This window comes from Panthera leo, chromosome A1 (assembly GCF_018350215.1).
Source record: "Panthera leo isolate Ple1 chromosome A1, P.leo_Ple1_pat1.1, whole genome shotgun sequence".
Classification (NCBI taxonomy): domain Eukaryota; kingdom Metazoa; phylum Chordata; class Mammalia; order Carnivora; family Felidae; genus Panthera; species Panthera leo.
In genome coordinates, this window is record NC_056679.1 from 68,494,365 (window position 1) to 68,512,282 (window position 17,918).

General features: G+C 38.3%; 1 protein-coding gene and 1 long non-coding RNA gene across 6 annotated transcripts in view; one reads left to right on the top strand and one right to left on the bottom strand.

The window, feature by feature from the left end:
* MBNL2 (muscleblind like splicing regulator 2) overlaps positions 1-4,049 on the top strand; it is a 158,105-nt gene extending 154,056 nt beyond the window's left edge. For 3 of the 5 annotated variants that reach the window (XM_042929356.1, XM_042929374.1, XM_042929393.1), the window contains one exon: positions 1,257-4,049. In XM_042929356.1, coding sequence (XP_042785290.1) covers positions 1,257-1,384 — 128 coding nt within the window. In that variant the 3' untranslated portion in view covers positions 1,385-4,049. The remainder of the gene's footprint in view (positions 1-1,256) is intronic. The other 2 variants (XM_042929365.1, XM_042929384.1) reach the window with 1 other exon arrangement.
* Positions 1-17,918, bottom strand: part of LOC122214358 — a 74,289-nt gene that overhangs the window by 27,414 nt on the left and 28,957 nt on the right. The gene's annotated exons all lie outside the window — the stretch shown is intronic.

The following is a 17,918-nucleotide window of genomic DNA, read 5'->3' on the forward strand; positions in this document are numbered from 1 at the left end:
AGGAACTTAAAACAAACAAAGAATGAACGTATCTGAGAAGTTTTGAGTTTACATTTAGTATAAATATTTAATATAAATGAGTTCTTCCTCTATATTTATCAATTCCATACACATCTGTATGTTCCAGTAAATTAAAGGATATGGTTTATTTCATGGGAGGAATTAATTTGAGTTTGTACTATTTGCGTATATACTAAAACTGTTTTATGTAAACTGCAGGAGCACCCACTTAAAAGGAAAAAATATCCACGTGTGAATTCTAACATAATAGGATAAGAAATTATGCTTGTAGAAATAAGGCTTTAATTGGGAGTTGCATCCCAGTGTGCAGGAATATTAGCTTGGCCATAAAGAATTTTTACTGGCTTTTTCCTAAACACTCTTAGCAGTTTGATAAATAAATATTTCATTCATTGCACAAAGTTTGGTTGAAGTATTGCACAAAGAATAAATACTTTTGTTAGAACGTGTTAAAAGCTTGGCTTTTTAAATGCTTGACCTTTAGAGGACTGGGTCACCCAAGGCAAACTCCCTGTCTTTTGCAAAGGTATGAAGTTGGAAATGAGCTTGGAAATCAGACTCCTGGGACCACGATTTGCATCTGATAGTTTAGCTTTATCTGTGCTTTTGGATTTATTAAGAATGTTTTAACTGCTTTATTAGAACATTGTCCCTTTTTCTCTTTCATTTGGGACGTTCATACATTCTCTACTGGTTATTATATCTTGGGAACGAAATTACTTTGGATGGGAACACACCTCTGAATTTTACATGCGCGCAAATAATAGATAAACTTAATTTGTTATACATTTAAAAATGTTTATATTTAAACGTTTCCCACAACTTTTCATGTACAAATGAATTCTCTGATTAGACTCCCTGATCACCTTAGCAAATACTAATTGAATGAATATGTGAATATACAAGAAAGAGATATGAGGCAAAGACTAAAAAGGAGATCGGGGTCTAAACACACTGCATGCCCACATATCCGCTATCAGAGTTTTACAGAAAATAAAATTCTGTGCATTTGCCTCACTGCTGTTTACAGCGGTCACATAGCAGCAGCGCCTAAGTATAAAAATTTTCAGCATGGAGGGTGGGGATCGTTGAAGATGACGATTGCATCAAAAGATCACAATATATCAAAATGAGAAATTGAAGAAAATTCCTATTTTCAAAGAGTAAAAAACTGAAACTCGTTATGTTCCCTCCCAGCAGGATGTCTAAAGCATGCTTGTCTTTTTCTTTAACAGATAATTCTGAAATAATCAGCAGAAACGGAATGGAATGCCAAGAATCCGCATTGAGAATAACTAAACATTGTTACTGTACATACTATCCTGTTTCCTCCTCAATAGAATTGCCACAAACTGCATGCTAAATAAAGATTTAGTTCTTCTGGACAGACCACAACTGTAAGAAGCTAGTGCTGCTATATCATATATGAGTATTAAATATGGTATGCTTAGTATATTCCAACCTAAGATAGTTAACTACCTGAGACCAGCTGTGACGTTTAAAGACATAAAGAGTAAAGTTTACTTTTCAAGGGTTTCTAAACATAGTTTCTGTCCTAGGAATATTGTCTTATCTCCATAACTATAGCTGATGCAGAAAGTCCAACCAATGTACTCATTTCGATTGAGAATACTTCCAAGTTAGCAATAAGCGATTAGCATTAGTTAAAAAAAAAAAAAATCTATTCCGAGGGCAGGTTTGATTCTAACGCCAATTACTGTCATTTCATTTACCCGCTGGATCAAAGAGTATGTTTCGCTTCTTCACAACATGAATGCTGCAGCAAAGGTGGGAAGTGAAGTAAAACGGACGCCTGTCCCGCAGGTCTAAAATTTGAATGGAAGTTCAAGCACAAGTACGGGGGACACATCAAAGTGTGGTTGTTTGGTTTGCCTGGAGATGCCGCATTGAATCATGTGATTCTAGAATAACATTAACTAGATTGAAAAAAGAAACTTTGCACGGTATGAGCTTCATACCCCACCAAACAAAGTCTTGAAGGTATTATTTTACAAGTATATTTTTAAAGTTGTTTTATAAGAGAGACTTTGTAGAAGTGCCTAGATTTTGCCAGACTTCATCCAGCTTGACCAGAATGAGAGGCCCATGCCAACAGTCTAATCGAAGGGATTAGTTTTTCAAACTCACCATCCAGTTGCCTGTTACAGAATAACTTCTAAACTAAACACCTAGTCAAACAACGAAGCTGTAGGTGAGGAGATCTGTATAATATTCTAATTTAAGTAAGTTTGAGTTTAGTCACTGAAAATTTGACTGTGACTTTAATCTAAATTACTATGTAAACAAAAAGTAGATAGTTTCACTTTTTAAAAAATCCATTACTGTTTTGCATTTCAAAAGTTGGATTAAAGGGTTGTAACTGACTACAGCATGGAAAAAAAATAGTTCTTTTAATTCTTTCACCTTAAAGCATATTTTATGTCTCAAAAGTATAAAAAACTTTAATACAAGTACATACATATTATATATACACATACATATATATACTATATATGGATGAAACATATTTTAATGTTGTTTACTTTTTTAAATACTTGGTTGATCTTCAAGGTAATAGCGATACAATTAAATTTTGTTCAGAAAGTTTGTTTTAAAGTTTATTTTAAGCACTATCGTACCAAATATTTCATATTTCACATTTTATATGTTGCACATAGCCTATACAGTACCTACATAGTTTTTAAATTATTGTTTAAAAAACAAAACAGCTGTTATAAATGAATATTATGTGTAATTGTTTAAAACATCCATTTTCTTTGTGAACATATTAGTGATTGAAGTATTTTGACTTTTGAGATTGAATGTAAAATATTTTAAATTTTGGCATCACTGCCTGTTCTGAGAACTGGATGCACCAACCATATCATTTTCATTTGAGCAAAAAGAAATCCGCCATTTTACTTAGTGTTGGTCAAAGTCTAATGACTCTCTTTCTATTGTAGATTTGATAACCCCATCAAAAGAAAATCACATTCTAAGTGTAATCTTACATAGTGCTTGTATCGTTGCATTTGTTTTAATTTGTGGGAAAGTATTGTATCTAACTTGTATTTCTTTGGTAGTTTCATCTTTATGTATTATCGATATTTGTAATTTTCTCAACTATAACAACGTAGTTATGCTACAACTTGCCTGAAACATTCAAACTTGTTTCATTTTTCATTTCTTTTTTTTTCTTTGTTACTTCACTTAAACTCATTGAAAGCATAGTATACGTTACTAAAAGGTCAATTACAGGAATCACTGAAATATTTTTGTAGACTAATTGTTGTAACATTGTCTTTCTTTCTTTTGTTTCATGATTTTGATTTTTAAAATTATTAGCACACAGCTATTTTCAGCCCTTTAATAATGCAGCATCAAAAACATCACCTGTATCCCCAAATGAATATAGAAGACTGTATTTTTACTATGATATCCATTTTCCAGAATTGTGATTATAATATGCAAAGAGTCATAAATATGCCATTTACAATAAGGAGGAGGCAAGGCAAATGCATAGATGTACAAATATATGTACAACAGATTTTGCTTTTTATTTATTTATAATGTAATTTTATAGAATAATTCCGGGATTTGAGAGGATCTAAAACTATTTTTCTGTATAAATATTATTTGCCAAAAGTTTGTTTATATTCAGAAGTCTGACTATGATGAATAAATCTTAAATGCTTTGTTTAATTACAAAAATAAAATCACCAATGTCCAAGACACGAAGATAGCAACTCAACAAATACTGTAGTTAAGAGACGAACTCACCACTTGTATGGGAACTACATTTCACTCTTGGTTTTCAGGATATAACAGCACTTCACCGAAATATTCTTTCAGCCATACCACTGGTAACATTTCTACTAAATCTTTCTGTACCACTTAAAGAATTCCCTCATTCATTACCTTACAGTGTAAACAGGAGTCTAATTTGTATCAACTCTATGTTTTGGTTGTAATATTCAGTTCACTCACCCAATGTACAACCAATGAAATAAAAGAAGCATTTAAAAGCATTTCTAGTCTTGCTCCTTTTTGTGTGGAGACAGACTGGTAATTAGCCAAACAAAACAGTCTCCACAATCGCACAGAAAACATTTGGGGACTTCAAAGAAGAGCAAGCTCTGGTCTTCAGATGGGAGACTGACAGGTTTTGCTTTTAACTTTGGTTTTTTAACCGTAAGGAAAGCAATTTAAAGGGATCACTTTGGAAGCTCTTTTAGTATTCCTTGAAACTAAAATAAACAGTAAATTCCCAGCAGTGCTATTTATTGTTTATTTTACCCAAGGGATACAGGAGTGCTGATGCGTACAGGCACCTGTACCCCCAGTGTTTAGAGCAGCACTTTCAACAATAGCCAAATTATGGAAAGAGCCGAACTGTCCATGAACTGACAAATGGATAAAGAAGTTGTGGTTTATATACACAATGGAATACTACTTGCCAATGAGAAACAATGAAATCTGGCCTTTTGTAGCAACGTGGATGGAACTGGAGAGTGTGATGCTAAGTGAAATAAGCCATACAGAGAAAGACAGATACCATACGTTTTCACTCTCATGTGGATCCTGAGAAACTTAACAGAAGACCATGGGGGAGGGGAAGGGGGAAAAAAAGTTAGAGAGGGAGGGAGTCAAACCATAAGAGACTCTTAAAAACTGAGAACAAACTGAGGGCTGATGGGGGGTGGGAGGGAGGGGAGGGTGGGTGATGGGCATTGAGGAGGGCACCTGTTGGGAGGAGCACTGGGTGTTGTGTGGAAACCAATTTGACAATACATTTCATATTTTAAAAAATTAAAAAATAATAAAATAAACAATAAATCCCACCACTCAGCCCTCTTCTTCAGGATTCTGCCTGATAATGAAGAGAAGCGCAGCCACCAAATGGGAACAAAATATCAGTTTCATTAAGACAAGGAAGTGCCCATTAATCCACAAGACAGGCTTCTGGTGAGAGCCTGACTGGACAACAGGCTCAGCCCCGTGGCTGCAGAGGCACAATGGTGAGTCCTGTTCCATATGGACATCCTGGCCAGGTGGGCTAAGGAGAGGACAGAAACTTAGCATGACACCTGAGGGCAGGTGTTCAACAAAGAGAGTTCCCCCAAGAGGTGGTGGGTACCTTCTCCCATTTCTCCTTCCTCAGCCCTTTGGGGCCCACAGTATTTCTCAAGGAGGGGGGTATTAGCTGTTGGGTTGAAACAGTCATTGTCACGCTGAGTTTGGCAGAAATCACCTCCTCTATGTGCCAGGGCAGGAACGGGGGGAAGACAAGAACGTTTGCTCCACAGCAGGTTTGAAGCCTCAGCCCTCTGAGTGGTTACGAAAGCCCTTACAGGGAAGAGGAGGAAACAATCAGCAGCACATCAGGCAGATGCAAAATAAAATCACCTGTATTTTTAAACTGTGCCATCGGGATTTCCATGGGTAAAAAATACTTTCACACCTTTGTGGATGTTGGAAAAACTGGCTACCTGTCTGGACGAGCAATGTTTTCACTGTAATGCAGAAAAAAGCTGCTATCATATCAGTCACGCATTACAAGAAAACATTCTCGGTTAACAGTTAAGTTCAAGGTATCGACTTTAGAGAACAAGTTATTTTAAAGGAAAGATCTAAGACAAATTGTACTTAAAATTTTCACACCTGGGTTTATAAAGTGTCATTTCCATCAGTAGACTGACTTTTTATGGTACCGCATCAAAATCAAAAGTGAAACTTAAATGGGAGAGAGCAAGGCTAGTTCATCTCCTCCGCATAGAAAATATTTCAATATAAAAATATCCGTTATTCTATACTTATCTGCCAATAGAAAAAGCGTCATTTCAGTTTGGGGTGGGGGCAAATTAAAAATAATGCTTCAAACACAAAAATATACTCTCTTATTTTTTTTAAGTCTTTTTTTTTTAATGTTTATTTATTCTTGAGGGAGAGACAGAGTGTGAGCGGGAGAGGGGCAGAGAGATAAGAAGACAGAATCCGAAGTGGGCTCCAGGCTCTGAGCTGTCAGCACAGAGCCCGACACGGGGCTCGAACCTCATGACCTGAGCCAAAGTCGGCCGCTCAACCGACTGAGCCACCCAGATGCCCCGGCTCTTTTGTTATTAATTCAACTTCTTTCACAGCACTTTCAACACTTTAGGGGCAGCCGGGCAAACCAAAATGTAGTTCAATATTCTAATATTTGTGGGAATAAAGATACTAGCTTGCTAAAAAAAATGATTTCTTCTTCTCCCAAAACATCCTAGTGTGTCTGCCATATTAGGCTATTATTGTTGTTGGACCAGTCTGTCTCCACAGAAATGACTGAGTCACTATGACTAAGTACGATTTATACAAAACGGAACATGATTAAAGCTTCCCTACATGCTCCTGGTGGAGGAGGTGGGTGGCAGGAATGGAGAATGGGTGGAATTGAGAACGTTCACTAGGGACCTATTTATGTGCTAAGTCCTAAGCTAAGCGGTCTATATAGGTTTCTAACAAGCCCACCCTGTGCCATTGAACAGAACTACTAATAACTGATATGTAAATTCCGACTACTTACAAAGATTCCTACTCAAGGTGTACAGAAGATTCTGCTGTGAGAGTAGCTTCACTCTGGATCAACACTGCTTTTTGGCGTCTGTGCGATCTAGTTTGACTAGATCTACAGCTCGGCCAAAAACTTCGGCTTGGGTCATTTCAATGGCGTGTGGCCTGGGTGTCTCCCTCTCATTCAGCTATTTTGAAAAGTAACTGCCCCCCCCCCTTTTGAGGCGCCCCGCTATCCACCCCCTCCCCCAGTGTAAATGTCACATGTGCTACTGGGCCTGTAGTTTCATCAAACCATTCAGGTATCTCCTCCACATTTGGTGAAAACCCATCTAACCGTTTTCATGAAATAAGGTATAACCAGGCAGTAACTCTGCCTTGTTCACATATGCTTTACACACTCCTTAGCATTAGGAAGGAGCTATTATACCCGTCAAGTAGACAAGAAATCAAGACTCATAAAAATTAAGTAACACTTTTGAGGTGACTCAGAGCAGCAGAACTCTGAAACCCTGGCTCGTCCTGACTCCACAGTCAGGTTGACATGAGGTTTATTTGGAGCACCCTTCCGGTCAAAATTTCATAAAAGAATCAGACTAAAGCCTCCATCCAGGCTTAAGGTAAAACTATAATAAGAACCCTTTACTAGGTTATATAAACTAGTTTTCTTTCCTGTCACAAGAATATGATTTATGAAATATTTTGAAGCGATGGCTGCACAGTACTATTGTAGATTTGGGATGGAGCCTCATTCTTGATTAGGACCAGAGGTGGGGCGCCTGGGTGGCTCAGTCGGTTGAGCATCTGACTTTGGCTCAGGTCATGATCTAGAGGTCCGTGGGTTCGAGCCCCACGTGGGGCTCCCTGCTGACAGCTCAGAGTCTGGAGCCTGCTTCTGATTCTGTGTCTCCCTCTCTCTCTGCCCCTCCCCCGCTCACACTCTGTCCCTCTCTCTCTCAATAATAAATAAATGTTTAAAAAAATTTTAAAAAAAACAACAGCAAAAGCATAGAAGGTTATGGGGTTTTCTTTTTTTCGTTCTTCCCCTTTTTGTTTTAAGAGACATAAATAAAGAAAAGAACAGAGGTGCCTGGGTGGCTCAGTCGATTAAGTGTCCAACTTCGGCTCAGGTCATGATCTCATGGTTCGTGAGTTCCAACCCCATGTTGGGCTCTGTGCTGACAGCTCGGAGCCTGGAGCCTGGAGCCTGCTTGGGCTTCTGTGTCTCCCTGTCTCTCTGCCCCTCCCCCGCTCATGCTCTGTCTCTCTCTCTCTCTCTCTCTCTCTCTCTCTCTCTCAAAAATAAATAAACATAAAAAAGGCAATGTTAGGAACAGAGGCTCCTGGGAGGAATGTTACATTGTACCACCTCTCCAGTGTTATTCCCCACTCCCCCCTCCTTTTTTCATCAAGCTTCCATAAGTTTCTCTTGAAATCAAAAATAATGAAAGCCATTGCTCATTTTCTCAATAAAGACATGTCATTAGGGGCGCCTGGGTGGCTCAGTCGGTTAAGCATCCGACTTCAGCTCAGGTCACGATCTCGCGGTCTGTGAGTTCGAGCCCTGCATCGGGCTCTGGGCTGATGGCTCAGAGCCTGGAGCCTGCTTCCAATTCTGTGTCTCCCTCTCTCTCTGCCCCTCCCCCATTCATGCTCTGTCTCTCTCTGTCTCAAAAAAATAAATAAACGTTAAAAAAAAAAAAAAAGACATGTCATTAAATCATGATGGGGCAGCCCCTGGAAAGAACGAATTTCTGGACAAAGGTCACACAGAGGTCACATAGCCCTAAAATCCAACCTGAGTCCAGACAGTCTGAGGAGTTAGGTTTTGGTGGTGTTCCTCTCTCTGGTAACTTTACTAGGGTTTTCCCAGGACTTTGGTTTATATAAACAGAGGAAGAAGTTTATTTACCAGGCCTCATGTGTAAACTAAGATGATCTAAATTAGGGAAGTCTAACTCTTCCTTTGCTAGAGAAGCCTTCCTTCAAACAAAACGTTCCCCCACAGAAGTTCTAGGGCAAGACAGGAGTGACGTGCTCTAATTGCGAGGGGCTCTCCCCTGCTGAGCTGCGGCTTCTGGTCAACTTGGCAGTGCAGAGCTGGAGACCCACTCACTTAACTAGAAAACCTGTCGTTTTAGACAGGGAGAGAAGTACATCAGCACGACAGCTTAGGAGACCTGCCTCCCAGGCTCTAAAGATGTCTGAGCAAACTGATAGGATATATACAGAAAGAACAAACACGCTACAGATTAGATATACATTCAACTCTCTCTCTCTCTCTCTCTCTCTCTCTCTCTCACACACACACACACACACACACACACACACATTTATATGGAGAACAAACTAAACACTTGTTATCCATAAACACAAAGTTGAGGATGTTTCAGTTCTGCACAAAGGGAAGATCAGGCTCTGTGCTTCCTAAGAGTCGAAGTTAAGACTCTTAGGTTAAGAGCAAAGTTTCCAGTCATGTTGCCCAAGGTGGACTCTTAACTCTGCTTCCTTACATCCTCTAAGCTTCAGTGTTTTTCATCAGTACACTGGGGCTGACAATAGGGTCTACCTCACCAGGACATTGTAAGGATTAAATAAAAGAATACACACTGACCGCAGAACAGAGCCTGTCACGTAGCGGACTCTTCAGTGAATGTTAGTGACTGTTCTTAAAATAATATTAAAATAGGCTCTTGTGTTTCCCCGTAAATATTTATTTCCTCGCCCTATCCAAACAACTCTTGGCAACTAAGAGGCACCTCTGCTATTTCGTCGATGACAATTAATGTCAAGAGCTGACAGGCAAATTATAGAGAATTTATAATAACAAATAATGAACCGCATTATTTCTGTGGAAGCCTACAATTACTTCCATTCAACAAATGCTCACTGAGCCCTGACTAAGCACTGTTAAGCTGTTCAAGGGATGTGAACATAAGCAAAGTCCCATCCCTACCCTCAAGAAGCTTCCCGTGTGGCGGAAGGGGAAAAATAAACCTGTGAGCAGCAGAGGAAGGATGCAGCACACTGGATTAGTTTCCCAGGGCTAACAAAACAAACACCACAGAGAGCCGCGTACAACAGAAATGTGTTCTCTCCCAGTTCTGGAAGCTTTCTGCCTCCTGAATTCCTGCTCCTTTGCCGGAAATGTTTGTCTTCTCCCTCTGGACATGACAGAATCATTGACCAACTGGAATTTCATGAACTAACAAGAGCTGCCTTGGCCAATATCTGCCCCCTTCCCCAGCATGGCCTTTGTCCAGTTTATTGATGGAGTTCACAGGCCCAACTTTGCCCAACTGAGTCAGCAGTGAAGGCTCACCCCCTGCTGCCCATGGGGCGGGCTGAGGCCTTTGTTGAGACTGTCTCACAGCCCAACTTCTTCCTCTGCTCAATCCTGCTCCCTTCCCCTCCACATGGGGTTGGACTCTCCACCTCATAGTCTGCTTCTCAGGGAACCCAAACTTTGATACTGAAACAAATCTACCATTGATTAGTTCCATTATGCAAGCATTTGATTTCCTTTTAAACTGAGGCCAGAAATATATCTAAAGTCACGATTTGATTATTTTTGACAAATTATTTGCTTATAAAAGTGTCTTGCCTGAGAGAGTACCAAATTAATCATAGAAGAAAAAGGAGAATGATAAGAAAGAAGTGAAAACTGAAGTATTTTCTAGTATGTATTCCAAAACACGATAAAATTTCACATACTGTAAGGGGAAATACAGCTTTTATATTAAAAAGACACCAGTGAAAGTCAGGTTTAACTTGGTCCAGATTTTTACTCTTAATCTTTTATATTCCTTTTATATGTCAATTCTTGTTTGAAAAGAAACCAGAAAAATGATCCAATTAGTTCTTATGAAAGCCAAGCATCTTCATATAAGGTTAAAACAAAGCGTGCTAAGTTTGCATTTGACAACTACAATCCTAGAGCCAGATTCAGCTATAAAACGTAAAGAACATAAAACTCCAGAATGTGGCCTGCTCAACCCATCAAAGCCATTTCAAAGCTAATGGAAGTGACTCTTCTATATCATTCATAGCATTTGCAAGTTGAAGTGGGTCACACTTGGGAATTAATAGTTGATATGCACTATTGATGATGAAAATCTCCACTGAGACAGCAAGGAGTAATTAAGAAAGCATATACACATAATCAATATTGAGATTATCCCAACTCCTCCAAAAGTCATCAACACATTTCAAGTAAAAACCACGTATTTGGTGGGTTTGCTCTGGCAAATATCTTTACAGAGATGAGTTGATATATTTAGTGCCTGACTAGCTAAAAACATGGGGACTTTAACTTTCCTATATTCTACTCACAGGAGCCATGGCGGGAGACAGGAAATTGGGTCAGTGTGGTAGCCCTTTGCTGAGCATTGGTCGGGACTAACACTAACCACACTTCATCCTGTGACATTAAAAGGCAGCATAGCACTGTGGGTAAGAGCGTGGCGTTGGTAGCCCAGCAAGCTGTGTTCAAATCCTGGCTCTCCACTTTCCGTCTGTGTGACCCTCAGTGAGGGCGTGAACTCCTCATTCTGTCTTCCTTGTCCTTGAAAAGGAGCTGATAACAGGAGTATCGAGCACATAAGGGGACAATGAGAAGCAGGTGAGTTAATATACACAAAACTCCTAGAGGTGCGCCTGGAACCTAAAAGCACTAGTTAGCTTTGAAAACCAAATCAAACTTGAAAAAGTCAGCCAACTGAAAGGAGCCTCTCTCTATGTGTAGCATTTCTCCAGCAAGACAGTCTCTCCCTGGTGCTCCTGGCAAACTGACTGGGAGAGCGCGGTTGCCTCCCAGCGGAATGAGGTAAACCAGCGTGGCCGGTCATCGGACACTGGCTGAGCTCAGTGGACAGCTCCTCTTATTTTATATCTCACAGTAATGAAGCTTCCAGAGACTTGCATTTCTGGGGGCACAACAGAATAAATACAATGAATGAGTCCCTGGTGGAAAATAACAAAGACAGAGAAATAAAATATTAAAAACATCTCTTTGCACTATGGAGCTATCAAGAAAGTAAGAAATGCTGAAAGGCAAATAAAAAAAAAAAAAAAAGGGACGACTTTCCTGTGAGCTAGCACCAAATCTACCCTTTGCCTGGTGGCACGTGCCCAAACTCCAGTGAACTGGCATCTCCACGTGGCCCAGGAGACCAAAAGCAAGGCTGGACCTGTTCTGTCAGAGAGTGGGCAGAAGCCAGAGCCCCAGGGCCTACCTTTGGGGCTGGATTAATGTTCTCTCACCTGCCTTGGGCACCAGAGAAACCAGTATGCAAGGTAAAGAATATTGTTAATGTAGGGGCACCGAGTGGCTCAGTATGCTAAGTATCTGACTTTGGCTCAGGTCATGATCTCTCAGTTCATGGGTTTGAGCCCCACGTTGGGCTCTGTGCTGACAGCTCAGAACCTGGAACCTGCTTCCAATTCTGTGTCTCCTTTCCTCTCTCTGCCCCTCCCCCCCCCCCCAGTGTGTGTTCTCTCTCTCTCTCAAAAATAAATAAAACATTAAAAAAATGTTTTAAATAAAATTGTTAATGTAATATCTTTAAAAATCCAAACAATGGAAAAAGCCCATGATGAACAAAATAGCAAAACCATGAACAAAGACTGTTGCTATTTGTTTGACTTGCTGCCCAGTGTCACTGTGCAGGGGAAACTGCCCTTTCTAACCCGGCGCCGGTCCCCTAACCCCCAACCCCAAAGTGGGTTTGTGAAGGTAGTCGCTGGCCTGACATCAGATTGGGCCACATGGGCTCTATATGTAGTCATGTTTTTCGATTGTTGAACTTTCATTAACTTTTTTCCCTTGGTCCACAATGTGAGAGGCTATTTTAATATACATATATATATATTAAATATATTGCATATATATAGAATATGAGAGGATATCTTGAAAATTGCACACATTCTTCCTTTTGCTTCAGGCTCCAAGAAGGGCTCTATAGGGAACTGCAATCTGGCTGTGTTTGAGTGATTGTTTGAATGATTGAAAATATAATCAATGGACTTAGGAGGCAGTAAGTTCTGTTCTAAGATACAGAGAGAAGGAACATTGTCATGAAAACAAGATTTTCCCTATTATACATTTACTATTCTATTTACTGTTCTCTGTTTACTATTTTCTTCTATAGAATTTTTTGAAAGTCCTGATCAATACCCGTGGGAATTGATTTTACCACCCACAGTTTGAAAGACAGTATTCTAGGGTAACTACTAAGAGTAACCATGGCAAGTATAACTTTCAAATGGAAAAAAAAGTTGAGAAAAATAAAATTAAGCAATCCATAAGAAGGTGAGAAAGAAATAAAAAGAGAGAAGCTATAAAAAGAAAATACATAGAAGTCACAAAATATGATAATAGAAATAAATATGTCATTAATGATAATAAATATAACTTATTAATATGTTATTAGTATATATTATTATTGCCAGACTGGATTATTTTTAAATCTAGGTATGATTTTTACAATAAACATATCAAAAACATAAACACACAGAAAGTTGGAAAATCAAAAAATGAAAGAGCAGGTGTTAGGAAAAAGGAACCAAAAGAACACTGGTATAACTACATCGATATCAGATAAAATAAAATTTAAAGCCAAAGCAATACTAGAGATTTTAAAATGTCACTTTCTAATGATCAAAGGATCAATTCACCAGAAAAATCGGTTCTATACCAGTATGCACATAAAAACATGAATGCAAACTATATAAGCAAAAATTGATAGAACTATGAAAGATCTCATCATGGTAGGAAATTTAATATATCTGCTTAGTAATTAACTGATCAAGCAAGATCAAGTACATGAGGAAATATCTGAAATATCTAAATAACACTATCAATATGCTTGTTCTAATAAACACAGAACTCAAAAATTAAGTAATATGAATTATCTTCTTGCACGTAGGAAATATTTACAGAAACTCACTCTGTGCCAGGCTATTAATGCAGGTCTCAGTAATAAATCACAAGTGTTGTGCATCCAATCACATTTTTTCTGATAAAAAAAATGCAGCTGTTAGAAATTAATGATAAAATAATGAGAAATTCTATTTGCTTAGAAATATAAAAATAGTCCTCTAAGCGAAAGCATAAATGGAAATTAGAAAACACTGAGCAGAACAATAATGAAATAAACACACACTTTAAAGGTACAAATAAAATGATAAAGGAAAATGTATACCCTTAAATAGTTATGTTATGAAAGAAAGGCCCCAGGTTTATAAATCAACATCCAAATTAAGAAGTTAGAAAAAAAAAGCAATGAAAGTCCCTAAAACACATAAAGAAGAGAATAATAAATATAAGACAAATTTTCTCTAAAATAGAAAAAAAAAGCTATAATATAATCAGGAAATCAAATATGCAGCTACCAGAAAAGAATAATTCAACAGACAAACCTTTGAAATTATTAGTCAAGCAAACAGAGAGAGAAGGCATAAATAAAGAATATAATGGTGAAATGGCATAAATGAAATCACAGTGCAGGCTAACAGGATAGTAAACAGATCACACACACAGTTTATGCCAATACAATCCCTGGAAAGCACAAATTACCAAAATTCCTCCAAAAAGAAATGGAAAATAAAAGTAGATTCTATAATCTACTGGTCAATCAAAATAATTGAGTCAGTGTTAAAAAAAAAAAAAAGCCAATTACTCATACACACCCATGCACACACATCATTAGGCACAGCCAACTTTATATGTAATTTTTACCAAATATTCAGGAAACCGAAGATCCAATGTTAAACAAATTTTTTTGTAATGAGAGAAAAATAGAAGCATGCCCCAATTCATGTTAATACCAAAACAATGAGAAAATCAGGAAAGGACAGTAAAAGACAGTTCAAATTATGGGGAATGTCACCCCTGAAAACAGATCTATCAGCACATTATCAGTTTCATGGAGAAAAAAACCACGATTTTCTGAAAGATGCAAATGTATCATTAAATAAGATAACATCCATTTGTGATGAAAAATCACTTGACAAATTAGTAATAAAAAGGGGATTCCAGGTGCACCTGGGTGGCTCAATCAGTTAAGTATCTGACTCTTGATTTCAGCTTAGGTCATTATCTTACTGTTCGTGAGTTCAATCCCCACAAGGGGCTCTGCACTCACAGTAAAGAGCCTGCTTGGGTTTCTCTCTCTCTCTCTCTGCCCCTCCCCCAGTTATTCATATGTGCACGTGCGGGCACTCTCTCTCTCTCTCTCCCTCTCTCTCTTCTTCTCCCTCAAAATAAATAAACTTAAAAATAAAAGGGGGAATTTCAATACCTTGATAAAGGACATAAAATTACACCTGAAATAACAATTAATGATAAAATGTTCAAAGTTGCCCTTTACTACCAGGAACAAGGTAACTTGCAAACCATTGTTGCTTTTGTCCAACACTGTACAGGAGGTCTTAGCTAGTACTGTAGCACAAGAAAAAAAATAAAGCCTGAAAAACTAAGAAAGAAAACAAACAAAACTCCTTACTTATAGATGGCGTGATTTTTTTTTTTTTGCAGAAAACACCAAAGAATCAACAGATATGTAGATTAATAGGTGTGCTTATAGAATTGTTGGGATTAAAATTAATATGCATTAATTAAGATAATCTTGCTGTTGTAATAGATATACCTCAGCAGCTTCACAAAATAACAATGCATTTCTCATCATGTAAAGCTAATTCGGTGGGAGCAGATGAGAAAGTGTTCTGCTCCACCCAGTCTCTTAGGGACCCAGCTGATAGAGATGCCACCCTATTCAATATGTGGCTTCCGAAGCCTTCCTGGCATTAACATCCAACAACATACAAAAAGGAGTGGGAGCTATAGAGATTTTTTTTAAATGTTTATTCAATTTTGAGAGAGATACAGAGAGAGAGAGAGAGAGAGAGAGAGAACGGGGGAGGGGCAGAGAGTGAGGGGGTACAGAAGATCAGAAGCAGGCTCTCGCTGACAGCAGCAAACCCAATGCGAAGCTCGAACTCAAGAACCGTAAGATCATGACCTGAGCCCAAGTCAGATGAGCCACCCAGGAGCCCCTGTAGAAGAGGTTTTCATGGCTCAGACCTCAACTAAGTATACATCACAGCTGCCCACATTCCATTGGTCAGCCAAGGTCATATGGCCACACCAAACCTGATTGAAAGGATGGCCAGGGAGAAAAAAATGTGTGTCCTTGAAGAAAGGGAAATACTTCGGGTGAAAAGCAAGGTTGTTTCTGCCACATAATAAATAAAAATTGTAGAACTGTACCCAAAGGCAGTTTAAAAATTAATTTTTCAACAAGATTATCAGTGATAATAGCAACAAAAGTATAAAGTACCTAGGAATTTCTCTAACAAAAGATGTACAAGACCTTTTTGAGAAAGGTTTTCAACTTTTTGGAAAAACCTTAATAAACAGAGGGATATCCCATGTGCACAAATGAGAAATAAAACAGTGTCATTAAGATATCACCTCTTCCCTTATTAACTGATAACTTCCGTGCAATCAAATAAAAATACTAACAAAGTTGTTTATGGTACCTGACAAACTAATTCCAAAATGTATATGGAAAAGCAAAACACTAAGAATGCCAAAACCCCCACAGGAGAATATGGTAAAGGACTTCCTTAGCCCACAGCTGAACTACTTATAAAACTATAGTAAGTAAGACAATGTGGAACTGATAAGGTGTTAGACAGGCAGACCTATGGAACAAAAGGCCAAAAATAATCTGTCCTTATCAGAAAGATTCACTCATGACGGAATGACAGAGACCCTGAAAATCAGTGGAAACAGGGAAACGATGTAATAAATGGTACTTGGATATTTGGCTCCATGAGGGATAAAACAAATTTTTTTTGATTGGATCCCTACCCCTCACCTTACATGAGAATCATCAGTGCCAATTAGATTCAAGGCTTAAATAAGGGAGGTCAGAACCATAAATTTTTGAAAAGATAATACATAAGAATATCTTCACCATCTTGGGGGGAGGGTAAGATACATTAAATTTTTTTTTCAAGCTCTAAATCATAAAGGAAAAAGACTGATACATTTAAAGCCTTTAAAATTAAGAACTTCTATTTATCAAGACGATCTAAAGGAAGACAAGAAGACCCAAATAAGAAAAGATATTTGATACATATGTAAAGATAAAAGATTAGCATCTGGCATATGTAAAAATCTCCTACACATCAATATGAAAAAAGACAAAACAACTCAGTGTAAAAATGGGCAAAAGACATGATCAGATATTTCATAGAAGAGGAAGTATGCATGGGCCAAAAACATGTGAAAAATTTTCCACTGCATCAGTAATCAAGGAAATGCAATTTAAAACCACAATGAGATAACATTTCACACCCATCAGATCAGTAAAAACTTTAAATGTGGAACAAGGCATACTCTCGTACAGTGTTGTTCAGACTTTAAACTGGTATCATTGTTCTACAAAACTATTTAGCATTACTACCTAGTAGCATATCGCTTGGGTCAAGGGCTGGGAGTGAAGATCGAAGCCCCAATTTACTTGTGATAACAGCAGCCAGGAGTGATAACGAAACTGCGATAGAACTTACTTAATACCAGTAACTCACACCAGTGCTGTGGTTTAATGTCTTCAAATATGGCAAGAGGCATAGCCTGGTGGTTAAGTGAGTGGTTTTGAAATCATATTGCCTGAGTTTAAACCTGACTCTGGCCACTTACTAGCTGTGGGCCTTTGCAAGACCCTTAGCTTCTCTGTGCCTCAGTTTTACCATCTCTAAAAGGGGACAGTAAGACTGAACATTTAATAAATGCTATTATGATTACTAATTCTTTTAAAATTTCACTGGAGATGAGGATGAAAGTGTAAGGGGTTTGGGGTGGCCCGGATTGGGACAGCACCTGCTGAGGACACCCAGAGCTTACTTATCTTCTGGGTTTGCTGCCTCCCCAAGACCACCCTCAATTTGCTGTCTCAATTGAAGGCCAAGTGTGGTATATTTTGTTTTCCAAGCTAGAATAGAGCATGTTCCTAACAATTTTATGCAAGTCAGGAAAAATCCCCACATTTTCCATGTGCAGCTTCCAAGCATAAATGAAGAATATGAAGTCTCTGCTATTTTAAAAGCTAATTACTAGTAAAATACTTTCAGATTCACATTTCCTGTGAAATAAAATTCTGCCTTTGAAATAGAGGTCTCTGGCAGAGCTATTCAGCAACACCTTTGTTCCAAGCAGGGGTTTTCTTTTGGTACAGAACACACTGTACCCTACTCAGAAAATGATTTAGTTTTAAAGGGGAGGCAATTAAAGCATATAATTTTCAACACACATTTAAAAATATCTACCCCAAACCTACCAA